This window comes from Ictidomys tridecemlineatus, chromosome 10 (genome assembly GCF_052094955.1).
Source record: "Ictidomys tridecemlineatus isolate mIctTri1 chromosome 10, mIctTri1.hap1, whole genome shotgun sequence".
Classification (NCBI taxonomy): Eukaryota; Metazoa; Chordata; class Mammalia; order Rodentia; family Sciuridae; genus Ictidomys; species Ictidomys tridecemlineatus.
This window is the reverse complement of record NC_135486.1, coordinates 105,688,794-105,702,303: the sequence shown is the minus strand read 5'-3', so window position 1 is coordinate 105,702,303 and position 13,510 is coordinate 105,688,794. Positions and strand designations below refer to the sequence as shown.

The window sequence follows — 13,510 nt, the reverse complement described above, 5'->3', positions numbered from 1 at the left end:
CTCAAACTGTGCATCCTTGGGCACTTGTTCTCCCACATCTGACTAGACAGATGTCCACATTTAGGCAAGAATCACAAATTCTTTTTTAAAAAAAAAATATTTTATTTTTTAGTTGTAATTGGACACAACACCTTTATTTCACTTGTTTATTTTTGTATATGGTGCTGAGGATTGAACCCAGGGTCTCGCACGTGTGAGGTGAGCCGTCTACCGCTGAGCCACAACCCCAGCCCAAGAATCACAAATTCTTGTTGTTCTAGATGCACTTTGCAGAATACCCAGCAGCAGCATCGTGTTATTCATCAGCCAAAACCTTAAAGACACTTTGCGCAACCCCACGCAGATTGAGATGAATGGGGCTGGGCTTTGCACTGCTCTGGTTTCCACATGTTGAAAGGGAAACCTAAAGCTTAGACCACAGGAGGAAAGGAATCTGTGCGAACCCTCACTTCCTTTGAATCTCCCTCACTTATGAGCCCCCAGTTCTGCTCTGACAGTTTCCATCTCCATTAGGGAAGAGTCTACATGGCTGGGCCTCAGATGCTGAATGTTGGTAAAGTTTGGCATTTCGAGGCTGCTCCCCCACCCAGATTTTCTCTTTGAGAAGCTGCCTTCTCTTCCCTGGTGTGTAACATCTAATCACTACTCCATCAGCTGCCTGGAGTCCCTGAAGTCCCCTTTGTGACACAGAGCCTGGTAGGGGATTGGGGGTACCCAATGCTGAACACAAGAGAGTCCCTGCTGGCCTGCAGGGAACATCTCACCCACTGACTCATCACTGCCAGGAAACACCTTTCACTGATCCCTTGCCCTAGACTCTCCCACTGCCTGTGTACTCTGGTTGGAAGTCAACAGCACACAGTTGCCCCAGCCTAAGATACTGTGGTGGGGAGTTCTGCTGTGCCCCTTCCCTTCTGAAACTCGCCTCTCTTTAGTTCTCTCTGGTTCTCTGCACTGTGACCTCTAGTTGCCTTAGATATTCTGTCCTTTCTGCTCAGGGACACTGCTGACCCCATGTCCCCTCCTTCTCTGTGGATTGAACACTCCCTATCTGGCCAGAGGGCTGGGCTGTCTCTGGGCTGGCCTCTCAGGAATCTAAATTCCTAAACATGGATTTTCCATATATATTTCCCTCCTTTTAAATTTATTTCAGCTGGGACAGCAAACTGGACCCTTGAATCCATGTTGGGCAGAAGCAACCAAAGTCCACCATTGATGCTCATTCTGTTTTTTCCAAGGATGTCACTGGATCTGTGGTCACAGAGGGGAAACACTCTTTGAGGTGCAGAGACCTTGACTCAACAGAGGACGGAGGATATTGAGAGGACAAGGTGTGGAGAACCTGCTGGGGAGGAGGTGAGTGGAGTTTGCTTAGAAGCTTCCTATTCATGGGGACCCCCAAGTTAGGACACTAATTGGGACCAGCCCCCAAAGAGACACATGGCATGAGGTTTGGGAGGGGCCCTAGTGAAAGCATTTGTGTCCTCAGGATGCATCGTCTTCCCAGGACATTGATGTGCTCAGTGTCTCACCAACCAGGGAAGCTCACCTTGGTTTCAGTGGCCTGAGTTTTTATTGGAATTCATTAGGGAAGCATGGGGTTTCAGTGGTCTTGCAGTAGAACCCAATCTCTAGCCTTCCTCTGCTTTCTAGAGCACTGGCTGATATGTAGCCCAAAGTTTCACACCCTCCCCTTATCATGTGTTAACATTTCTAGTGTGGCTGGCTCTCCCCAATTGGAATTGGCTTGTTATCATAAATTCAGTGTTGGTCCCAGTGCCCCACTCTAAATTATAGCCTCTCCCTGTTACCCATAAAACTTCAAATACTGGGTAATGCAGATAGCAAATCCATCCAAGCCAAGGAGTCACAGGAAATGGAACAAAGGAAGACAGCTTACTGAAACTAGATATGTGCCTCCCAGTGGTTCAAGTGCCTAAACTTGTTCCCCAATGTGGCAGTATTGAGGTGGTGGAACCTTTTATATGTGGTGCCAAATGGAAGGTAATTAGATCATGAGGACACTCACCTCAGAAGGCATTAATGCAAGTCTCAAATACTGAGTTATGAGAACAGGTTGTTATTTAGGGAGTCTACACCATGCATATGACTCCTTTTGCACTTGGCCTGCTCCCTTTCTACTTCTGCACCATATTATGATGTCCAGGGAGCTGGAGGAATTGCTAGTATTCCAGCACCATGCTCTTGGACTTACAGAACTGTGAGCTCAATTTTCTTCATGGAGACTAGGGGTATAACTCAGTAGTACATGAATTGCTAGCATGCATGTAGCCCTGGATTCCATCCCTGGCAGTTAAAAAATAAGTAAATAAATGGCTATTCTAAATAAGATATCAAGCTTCATGCCCATTTAATTATCACCATAATAATGATAGAGATGTTTCTGTGACTTTTTCCAGAAGGACCAACCCAGCCCTTCCCTCTAGAAATCTGCCAGGCTGCTATAGATAAGAGCAGTCTTTCCCAAAGATCCATAAAATGAGAGTTAAACAGTGCTCTCCAAGCTCTGGAATTTTTAGTCAAGGTAAATGCTTGTTTAGAATTTTTTGCTTTATTATATCAAAATATAGTTTCAAGGAATGACAGAACACACAGGTTCAATGTACCATTCATGCAGTATCCCCCAATGCATGTGCATGACAAGACTGTACATTAGGAAATTGTCATCTATGCAAGAAGTCTATAGGTATTTTACCATTTTACCACATGTATAGATGTGTGTAACCTAAACTGAATCAAGATGCAATCAGGAAAAACACCACACCAAGAAAATGCATTCTAGACATTCCCTTGATCTAAGGAGAAACCAGGGAAGAAATGCGGGAGGCCTGTAGGGAGCCAGTGCTCACAGCATATCTCCTCTGAACTGTTAGACGAAGCAGGCATGTTTCAGATAGTCCCTAAGTGGGAGTGACCGGGTGCATAGCCTCTTGGGAAGTAAAATCAAGTACTTGCCTTCAGACCTGCTGTAAGCCCAGGAACATGGATTTCCGGTGAGCTGTGCAAGTGGACTTCTGGTGTGGCCAGGAACTCAGTCTTACAGTGGGAATAGGAAGGCCAACTTAGGTGGGGTCAGAAAGGAAGCCTCCCAGTGGGCCCCAAAATCAGAGTTTAGTGCTTGCCTGCCCAGCATTACCCAAGATAGGCCTTCTTCTTCCTCAAGAAGGCTTTGCTGGTCAGGGTCTTCTAAAGGGCACCTCACACATGGGGATCAGGAAAAAAAAAAACAGTCTGGAGACCCTAATGCTGCCTGATGCCACCCTCCCACTTCATAGTTTACATCGTGATTCCCCCATCTCTATCCATACCACCTGCCCTTGTCTTACTTCCTGGACACTAACCTGTCTCCCATACTCTATGGTAAGTATCCAGAGAGCAGCACTTGAGCCTAGTTTATTGCTCTGCTCATCCAACTCATGCCAAATGCTTAGTTAAATTCCTGTAAAAACTCAGCTGAAACCAAGGTCAGCTTCCCTGGTAGGTCATATACATCCATGTCCTCTGAAGATGTTGCATCCAGAGGATATGACAGCCTTCATTCAGACCCTCCTAGACCTCCAGCCATGTGCCTCTTATCTGGTCCCAATTTGTGTCCTTTTTTACATGACAAATCAGTATTTATAGGATTGTGCTTCTTCTAACCTCAGTGAGATATTATAGAGAATTATACAGTAGGATCATGGGAATCCCCAAATGTACACCAGTGGTGAGAAGTGTGAATGGCCTGGGAAACCTGGAACTTACAGCTGGTTTCTGAAGACAGGGCATTGTAGAGGGGGCTTGCAGCCTCAGTCTGTAGCATGTGATCTCCATGCAATTGATCAGCATCAGAATTGCATTGCACAGTGCCAGTCTTTAGTGACTTCTTCCTTCTTCCTGTTCACTTGCTCAACTCACCCAACCACCATCCCTCTTTTAACACATTCAACCAACCTTAAGCTTGTTCCATGTTGGTCCTTTCTAACCTCTTCACATCATTTCCACTTGCCCTCTTTAACCCCACATCACATCTCATCACTGGCTCTGTTGCAAGCTCTCTTTAACTTTGTTTTAACTTCTTGCTGATACTTTTCTTTACCTGCTTCTTTCCACAGCTGCTTCCATATTCTCTCCCATCTCCCAAGATGCTTGTCTGCAGTAATTCAGTACCCACACTCTTAGTTCTTTCCTCTCTGTGCCTATCTATTTAGCAACCTTAGCATTTCCTATCATCTCATTCTTCTCACAACCTGCTCTAGTACCTTCATTTTCCTTCATGAGTTTCTATTTCAACAAGACCCTTTGGATTTCCTTCACTTATGTAAAACTAGAAACATATATAGGTTTCAGGAAAGACTCCCATTGTGACTCAAGTAGCAAAGTCTTTTATTCCCTGGGTGTCCCTGTCTTTGGACTTTGACCAGGAAGTTTTACTTTTACCTTGGCTTTGGAATTCCTCCAGAATTTTCTTTTATTCTTCCTGTGTTCTCTCTCACAATGTCCTCCCTGTGTTTCCTGTTTCCAGTCTCTAGTTTAAGTTCTACAACCTTCTCTGTTGTTCTGTTACATGAAAAATAATTGAGGTGGTTTTCTCCCCCCAGGTTACAAATTTGGTCAATTAAAAACACACTGTTAAACAGCAGTATTATTTGACAGCGAACAACCAATCTGGAATGACATGATCATATGTATCATTAAGGTAAGGAGATTTTTCAACTTTATTCAGTTTTTTCACAAATGCACTGTGCTGTGCTCTTCACAAGCACATAACACATGTGCTCTTGAATGATACATATTTAAAAATGACAGAAAACATGTCAAGGCAAGTTAAATACTAGCAGCTAAATAGTCACAATAATGATGATTGAACATCAAATAAAAACTATATTTATAAGACTATGGGATAATATTACTGAGGTATAAAAGTAATAGTTAAAAAGATTAAAATCTTGAGAGAAATATTTATGAACACAAACATGTTATAACACTAATCACAAAACCAATAAGAAAGAACAATTTTCTGAACAACATCTATCTCAAAACTATTTAAAATAACCATAGTTCAAAATAAACAACATTTATCATATGTACTAAAACTGTGACAATCCTGTAAATAAATTATCTTCGTGCTTAGTATCCTTAAGGGATAAGTGACCCAAGATGAATTAAAAGGAGAGGTAAAAAGAGAATTATCAGGAAGAGAGAGAGATTCATGGCTAAAGGATATTAACTTTAGACCAAGATCAACCATTCATCAAAGCTGAATGGGGCTCAATTGCTGTGGGTTAAGGATTTTTACACATCCTGTGTGATAAACTGTTCTCTCTCAGGTCTGGCTGAGCAGCCTCAGAGCACCCAGCACACCTCTAGGGGGTCATCTGTGTGGTTGGGGTTTGAGACCATGAAGCTGACTTGGAGATTCAGGCTGTTTCACCATCTGCAGAGGGTGGCTGTGGGTGAAGGTAGACAGGACTGGATCAAGAAGTTAGGTCCTCGAGCATCCTGAATAGACAATCACTGACTCTGTCTGTCATCAAGCCAGGGATGCAGAGTTTTGTCCCTCCCCTCAGGCCTCCACAGTTCCAGGACTTCTAGGCAAGGAGGGTGCGATCTCGGCCCCACACCCAGAGCTCCGGATCATAAGCTTGAATCTGGAAAGGAAAAGAGCCCCCACCAAAGCTGATGACTTTATAGGATATTGAGGGTTTTGAAGTTAAGGTTAATTTATTTTCCCATTCCTTAAAATTACTTCACCTTGATTTGGACTTTCTAGTCACCGTGATTCAACAGTTTACAAATATCTCAACAAATACAATGTTGAGAGGCTTGATTCTATTAACTAAGTTCTGTCAGCTACAAAGGAGGTGACATAGCAAGGTGTAATTATTAGATTTATTTAGCCTGGTGACAAATGAAGTAGCTATATACAGATATCACAACATTATTTCAGCTATTACTCATATGGACTACACTTATCAGAATCATGTTATATAAAATGTGGGACACATTTTCAGATTTCTTTTCAATAAAAATCGAGTATATTTTCCTATATCGGATAACTAAATTATGCTTGCTATGTGGAACATTTTGTAAAGATGCTTTGACGATAGAATCCTTTTGGTGTCCCTTCCCATCAAATTTGAAAAGTTGATTTTATCAAGAGACAAGCTTTATCATTGTCCCTGATTTGAGTAGAATACTGGATTAACATTAGGAATATTTCTGTTTGTATCCACCAAGAAAACTTAGTTACATGGTTAAATGCAAAACTGAGGACTGCCTAAGAAGTCCTTCCCTCCCTCCTGAGCTTTCTCCTCCCCAGAGCCCACCTGCAGCCACCCACCTTCCTGTCTCTCCAATCAGCCCATTCCTCTCCCCCCACAAGCACACACAGCACCACCCACCTCCTCACACTCCTCCTTGGAAACCCGAGTGTTCCAGCCCATGGAGCAGATGAACTGATAGCGCAGTTTGTGGAACAGGGGACGCTGGGCGTAGCTCTTCCCATAGAGGAAACGAAAGATGTCTTGTTTAGGAGCCTGGTTGTCCTCCTCCATGTCATTGGCCAGGTAGCTGGGGAAAGAAACCACGTTGCTCTTTAGAGGCACAACCAAGAAGGACCTCCCCTTGGAGTCAGCTTCCCAAAATGGACTCCCAGAGGTCGCTGCCAGACACACACCTTCTGAAGGACTCCAGCCTTTTTCCTAGAAAGCACTGAGCAACACAGTTGTGGGAGAGGCCTAAGGGGTGGTTGGACCCGTCTTGGAAGGATTTTCAGGGGGTGTGTAGAAAGAGCCACAAATGTGAGAAGACTCCTGTATGAAGAACCAGAGGGGACCACCCTATACTGGACCTATGTCAGGCTGGGAATTGGGCATCTGTCTTGGAAATCCAGAGGCAGAAAACAGAGCAATGTTGGTATAGATACAGGAAGGAAGAGCAGTCAGATGTGGCTGCACCTCCAGTCTCTCTGCCAGGGACAGGAGGTGCCCATGCTTTCCTCCACTCCACTCAGGTGGGCTTTGGGTTTCCTTGGTTTCCTTGACTCTTTAACAACTGGCCTTTGGGGAGCATGTGTGTTTGCTTTGACTAGGGAAGTGTGGAAAAGAAAAACAAACTATACTGCAGTGCTGTGATCTCGTGTACACGGAGCAAACAGGACAAAGAGGCTAAAAGTAAAAGAAAGGTTAGTGCCCCTCTGCTCCCCTCCTACCCTCCCAGGTAGTGAGTCCTGATTGATGAAGGAGACCAAATACTCACAGGGCCAGAAAGAAGTGGATTCTCTGGTACTGCCAGGAGAAGAGGCCAGCTCGGCTAAAATAAGCTATGACCATAGCCAGGAGGTACTGATGGAGAGAGAGGAAAAACACAGAGAGAGGTCACATCCTGGAAGAGGAGGAAAGAGGGGACAGAGGAATGGGAGTCTGGGGTGAAGAGTGCCCCTGAGAGAAGGTCGCCAAGTAAGGAGACCTGCTGGTTTGGGGAAGGACCTGTGACAGTCTGAGCAGTCGGGGGAAGAGGAGGCTTAGTGTGTACTGTAGGATCAGCCCTGAGGGGACCTTTTGAGGAAAGGCATGTAGGTGAGCTGGGTGAGAAGGGTCTTGGGTAAGCTGGAGAATGGGGCGTCCCAAGAAGTGCAAAGAGGAGAGGAGCCCCAGCGATAAGGATATAGCTCACTCTGTAGAGTGCTTGCTAGCCTCAAATGCACAAGGCCCTGGATTCAATCCCTAGCATCACAGAAAAAAAGGCTGTTGAGCACTGGGGTTGTGGCTCAGTGGTAGAGAGCTTGCTAGCACCTGTGAGGCATTGGATTCGATCCTCAGCACCACATAAAGATAAAAAATAAAGGTATTCTGTCCATCTACAACTAAAAAAAAAAACATTTAAAAAAATAAAAGAGGAGAGGTGCCCAAAATCTCAGATAACAATAGCAGAGAGGGGAGGATAGGAATGCAACACCCCAAGCAGAAGCAAGGTCCACCTGTCCTCACTGCATGGAACTGCTAGGCCCTGAAGGGAGATGTTGACAAGTCACAAAGGGTCAGGACTTGGCACATCTTGTTGGTTCTGCATGGAGACAGAAGGACCATGGGCTAGAAAGCCCTCCCCTCTCCAGGCTGTGCTGGAGCAGGATCACTGCCCAGTGGAGAACAACCTCACCTTGTCAGACACTCTCAGATTCTTGTCCCAGGCCAGGAATCTTTTGACAACAGGATCCTCTGTGAACAGAACACTGGTGTTAGTTGGGAACCAGAAGGGGCTTCATGGGTGATAGAGAACAGAGAGAAGAATAGGACCTCCATTGGAGAAGGTGTGGGATTGGAGTGCAATAGAGCCCAAAAGAGCCAAATATCCCAGTTGGATAGGAAAAGGACAGGAACATTCCTGGGAAAGCTGCTTTGCCCTGAAACCCCCCAGGGAAACAACTGAGTGAGGGTTGGGGTAAGAGATAGATGTCTGTATGACTAAGAACTTGGATTAAACCACGAGGGCCCATCATCCCCCAAGAATGCACCACCTCAGAATTAGAGTTACTATGTTATTTTCTCATTTGATAGTCACCCCTCAGGGAGGAGGAAATCTATTACAGCCACAATGTCTGCAATCAGTGAGGACAATTGAAACCAAGCTCTGTGATCCCAAGCAGGGTCATTTTTCAGGTGTAATGTAATCATCCATCATCTAAGAGTTTCACAGAGTCCTCCAGGAATGGGGATCTCAGGGATAGCAGGGCTCTTTGGAAAAGTGCAGAGGCTATAAGTTCCTTCTTTGTGTAAAGAGCAGGATTGAAGGGCGCTACCTGGGTGTCTCCCTACCTAGAAGCCTGTTGAAAACCTCATGGTGTTCTGGTTGCACCAAGTTCATGCGCCGTTTTTTGAGTTTCATTTTGAGGCCACACAGTGACTCCACATCCCAGGGGTGATTTAGCCCACTTTCCAGATCCTCCAGCTCATCCTCAGATTCAGTGGAGGACTCTCTCTTTCTCTTTATGCCAGTGGTCTCAGGCAGGAGTCCAGATTCTACCCAGAGTGCAGAATCAAAAATCCCCGGGGGGTCATCCTCCGAGTCTCCCTCAGATTCTGAGGTCCACTCCCTCTTCCGACATGGGAGGCAGGGTTTTACCCACAGAGCTGAGTAAAGGAAGCAGAGTCAAGCTCCTGAATTTGGAACTCATCCTTTCATCCTCTGATCCCAGTTCACCTCCCACACCCCAGACCTTCAACTGTTGCCTTCTGAGCTATTGTTCCATCTCTCCCCTTGGCTGGTAGCCATCGTCCCCTGATTCTCCGTATCATTGTCCCATCTCCCTGTTCCTCAAAACTCTTCCTCATTATGGACACTTTCTCTCATGGGTGGAGTGACCCTTTTTACATCCCCTCTACCCACTTCCTGAACTTAGATCTCATCTTCTAGCCCAATTCCTTTCTCTGCAGATTTTCCATCCATGTGGACTTCCTTGTCCCGTGGCCTATTCTGAACTTCAAAAGTGGGCTTCCCAACTTTCTGGCTGCTCTATCCCTTCATCGTAACCAGTCATCATGTCAAATCAGTTCTCACTCTAGCTCCCTCACCTGATGGACCTGGGACCTCATCATCTACCACCACCTCCAGGTGGGTTCCTGAGGTGCTCGGCTGGGAAGGCGATTGCCCAGACTGGGAGATTTCTTGATCTGCCATAAGTTCTCCAATACTCTGTCTTCCTTCTACAAAACCTAGGTTCTTATTAAGGTAAATCTTTCTTCCAGAATTTGGTTGAATAGGAGTCTGTTTGCTCTTCTCCAAACAGGAGAAATCAGGTAAAGAACAGTGCTGAGAACAAACTGTTGCCCACTGCACTGCCAGTGGTCCACAGAGTCTGTCCCTTCCAATCAGGAAGGTTGGAAGCCTCTGATGTCATCACTCATTCCAACCTGGCAACCAGTTTGAAGGAAAACACTTGTAACTGTCAGACTGGTGTGTGCACCTGTCCTAGAGTTCTAGAGGAGATGGTCTCTGCTGCTACTGATCCAAACTCTGTCCACTTTGCCAAACTACCCTACGGGTCTCTGACTCCCTTTTCACTTCTGTCTAGACCCGGGTTCTTCTCTCCGTTGTCAACACAACACATGTTAGATACCCAACCTCTGGGCATTTCCATTTCAGAGTTCAGTGCAGTGGGAGATTAAGGAGTATGGCAAGGAAGAAGGGGGAAGGCAGAAATGACATGACCTCCCAAGAAGGAGCTCAGTATGTACAAAAGAACCCACGCACACTGAATTATCACTTGAAAACCCTAAAAGGAAATACTCAGTTTAGCAAATCTAATCTGCTAAGTGCCACTGGCCTTCACTGTTTTCAGAAATCTGTTAAGGGGACACACACTCTGCACTTAGGCTTGTTTGACACAAGGATTCCTTTTGAGGTCATAAAATCATAGGAAATTGTAAACATGCTCATGGTTTTCCTAGAGTATCTACACTATCTGGGAGTCTATGGATCACCTCAGGTTAGCCTCTCAGTTCCAATCAATCTCTCTCCAGTTACATAGCATATTTGGGAGTACAGACATTGCTCTTGACCTGCATATTTCATTGTCACCTATGCACCCTATGGAAAGTCTCACATGTAGAAAAAAGAAACAAATGGGAGATTTTCCAATTGAAGACAGAGAATAATATTTGCTGAGAAGATGGGAAGTGCATGGGATGTGACCCAGCACCCAGTGGAACTGGGGAGCTGCTTCCAAACGTCCTAACTTAGCCTTTTGCTTTACAGCTGGGCATTCAATCCATGTTTTATCTTTCTGTCCACAAAATGTGTTTAAATGTGCAGAAAACTTGCCATGTTAACCATTGTGCTGTGTGGAGGGTGAATTGTCTCAATTACATGCATGTCTCACTTAAAAATGGAGATATATTCCTAAAAATGTGTTATAGGGTGATTCATCATTGTATAAACATCCTAGAGTGCTCTTACACCAACTGAGATGGTTATAATCTCACTGTGCTGTCATACTGTGGGACAAATTCATGTATGTGGTTCCATGGTTGTTCATAATGTCATCACGTAGGGCATGAGTTTAAATTTCTGTTGTGCAACCACCTGCATCACTCATCTGGAGAGCTTTTCCATCACCATAAACAGACACTCTTTACCAATGAAGCATTAATTTCTACTTCTCCTTCTACAGCTCCTACTGACCACCATTCTACTTTCTGTCTCTATGAAATTGAGAACCATTTGTATCTCATTTGTGTTGAAGACTGTGAACTCATACAGTATGTGTCCCACTGTGTCTGGGTCATTTCACTTTGTGTACTGTCCTCAAGATCCTACGTTGCTGGAGAAGGGGTCAGAATTCCCCTCTTTTTTAAGGCTGAATAGCAGAAGAGAAGATAACATTTTTTGTCCATCTGTTTATCTCTCAGTGGGCATTGGGTTGATTCCACATTTAAGCTGCAAGACTTTCTTTTCCCACTGTTGGATCTTATCAACAAGACCATGTTTGTTATTCATGCTGTGCTTGAAGGTTTTTTTGTTGTTGTTGTTTTTTGTTTTTTTGGGTTTTTTTTTTTTGCATTTTAATATCTTACATGATTCTGATGACCCCATTCCAAGCAGGAGTAAATGCAGGTTGATTTGTGTTACCAGCTGAGAATGAGTGTCCACCTAGTTTTGCAGCCCTGGATGTTCAGAGTTGAATGAGGACCCAGCAGCCTTCCAAGTGACCATGAGTTCCTTGGCAGCTCTCTCTCAGGTCCTGGCTGTCAGGAAGCAGGTCATGTTGCTGTGGTAAACCAATTGCATAGATGATCCGCTTATTTGAAATCTATTCATGATGTCTTTAAACATCAGAGCTGCTTGGGTTCTCTCATAGCAAATCAGAAGTTCACACTCTTCCTTGTAGTGGACAGCCTTCAAGTACACCCACATGCCACATGATAATGTTTTGGTCAGTGATGGTCCACATATATGATGTTGATCTCACACGATAGTATCGCCTGTTGATGTAGGAGCCAACTTAGCCTCTGTAAGTATACTCTGTGACTTTCCCCAAAGACAGATTTCCTATGGGCACATTTTTCACTCCTTATCCTGAGTGTTAAATGATGCATGACTGTGTGAGAAGATTCTGTTCAAATTAAAAGTCGCAATAATTTTGGCCCAAATTCAACTCATATCTGCATATAGTGTAATAATGTCCTATTCACTCTACTGTCAAACCTACCCTCATGACCCTTCCCCTTTCTTTACTCCTCTCTGTCTAGTCCAAAATACCTCTATTCTCCACACCCCCCTTATTGGTAATTAGCATCTGCATATCAGAGAAAACATTTGACCTTTGGTTCTTTGGGATTGGCTTATTTCACTTAGCATAATATTCTTCAGCTCCATCCATTTACTAGCAAATGCCATAAATTCATTCTTTTTAAGGCTGAGTGATATTCCATGTATATATACCACGGTTTCTTTATCCATTCATCTGTTGAAGAGCAACTACATTGGTTCCATAGTTTAGCTATTGTGAGTTGAGCTGCTATAAACATTAGTGTGTCTGTGTCCCTGTAGTATGCTGATTTTCCTTTGGCTATAAACCTAGGAGTGGGATGACTGGGTCAAATGGTGGTTCCATTCCAAGTTTTCTGAGGTATCTCCTTACTGCTTTCCAGAGTGGTTCCACCAATTTTCAGTCCCATCAGCAATGTATGAGTGTACCTGTTTCCCTATATCCTTGCCAACCTTTATTGTTGCTTGTGTTCTTGATAGCAGGCACAGTCCATCTTAATATATGTGATTACCTTGTTTTAAAATGGAGTAATACGTGAAGATTTTGTTTGAAATGTACCTTCACCTCTACAACTTTTCTCCTTCTATGGATACAGTCTGACGAAGCAATAATGATAGTTATACTGCAGAGATAACAGAGTGAATCTTTGTGCTTTGCAAATACCACTTTTAGCATAAGGTGACATGTAGGATCACTACAGTACAGTTTGTTGGCCAGTCCTCACAGATTCTAATTAAATGGGTGTCGTATTTCTCAGTACTGAAACACTCAGGGTCACTCCTGAGTGAACTGGTCTGCAGGAAATAACTACACAAACAACAGAGATACCTTTTTCTTTGGTCCTGTGACAGCTTTTCTGACCTTAGGGGTCTGTGGAGAGGTGAGCCATTAAAATGAGACAGGGGGTCAGGTTTCAGGGCGTTGAGTCTAGCTTGTGGTGTCTGCTGTCAGCAGAATGACTGATATCTAGGAAGGCCACACCCAGAGACAGAGCAAGAGAAGGGGACACACAAAGGGCATTTTCGTGGACCATTCTATTCCAAACAGGGCAAAGGTGTAGTATAACAAAGGAATACCTGAGTGTAGCTCCTGAAGATATTCCTTCTACTTCTTGGGCTGGGGCAATGCCCAAGTTACCAAGTGATTGGTCAGAGCCTCTTGGTTCAGGATGGAAGGCATGGGTCATTCAGAGTGGCTCCCCACAAATGGGAATGACAGTGTTTTCACTAGAGTACTTTAAAA

At 44.3% G+C, this 13,510-nt stretch overlaps 1 protein-coding gene and 1 long non-coding RNA gene across 6 annotated transcripts in view; one reads left to right on the top strand and one right to left on the bottom strand.

The window, feature by feature from the left end:
* Positions 1-13,510, top strand: part of LOC101976891 (uncharacterized) — an 83,678-nt gene that overhangs the window by 24,126 nt on the left and 46,042 nt on the right. For all 5 annotated transcript variants that reach the window (XR_013426783.1, XR_013426784.1, XR_013426782.1 and 2 more), the window contains exons 4-5: positions 1,239-1,356; positions 4,602-4,699. This is a non-coding gene — a long non-coding RNA (uncharacterized LOC101976891). The remainder of the gene's footprint in view (positions 1-1,238; positions 1,357-4,601; positions 4,700-13,510) is intronic.
* Positions 4,701-9,678, bottom strand: LOC101976613 (speedy protein E4). The gene is made up of 6 exons (XM_078022983.1): positions 9,573-9,678; positions 8,817-9,131; positions 8,161-8,219; positions 7,261-7,346; positions 6,405-6,573; positions 4,701-5,651 (listed from the first exon to the last, which is right to left on the bottom strand). The coding sequence occupies exons 1-6, from the start codon at positions 9,676-9,678 to the stop codon at positions 5,592-5,594; spliced, it is 795 nt and encodes a 264-aa protein (XP_077879109.1). The 3' UTR covers positions 4,701-5,591.

Excerpts from the sequence above, each read along its gene's own strand:
- LOC101976613 (XM_078022983.1), bottom strand. The coding sequence starts at position 9,678 with ATGGCAGATCAAGAAATCTCCCAGTCTGGGCAATCGCCTTCCCAGCCG. Across the intron at positions 7,347-8,160 it reads ATCTGAGAGTGTCTGACAAG|TACCTCCTGGCTATGGTCAT; the intron begins GTGAGGTTGTTC and ends TCTCTCCATCAG. Across the intron at positions 5,652-6,404 it reads CCAAGGAGGAGTGTGAGGAG|ATTCAAGCTTATGATCCGGA; the intron begins GTGGGTGGTGCT and ends TTTCCTTTCCAG.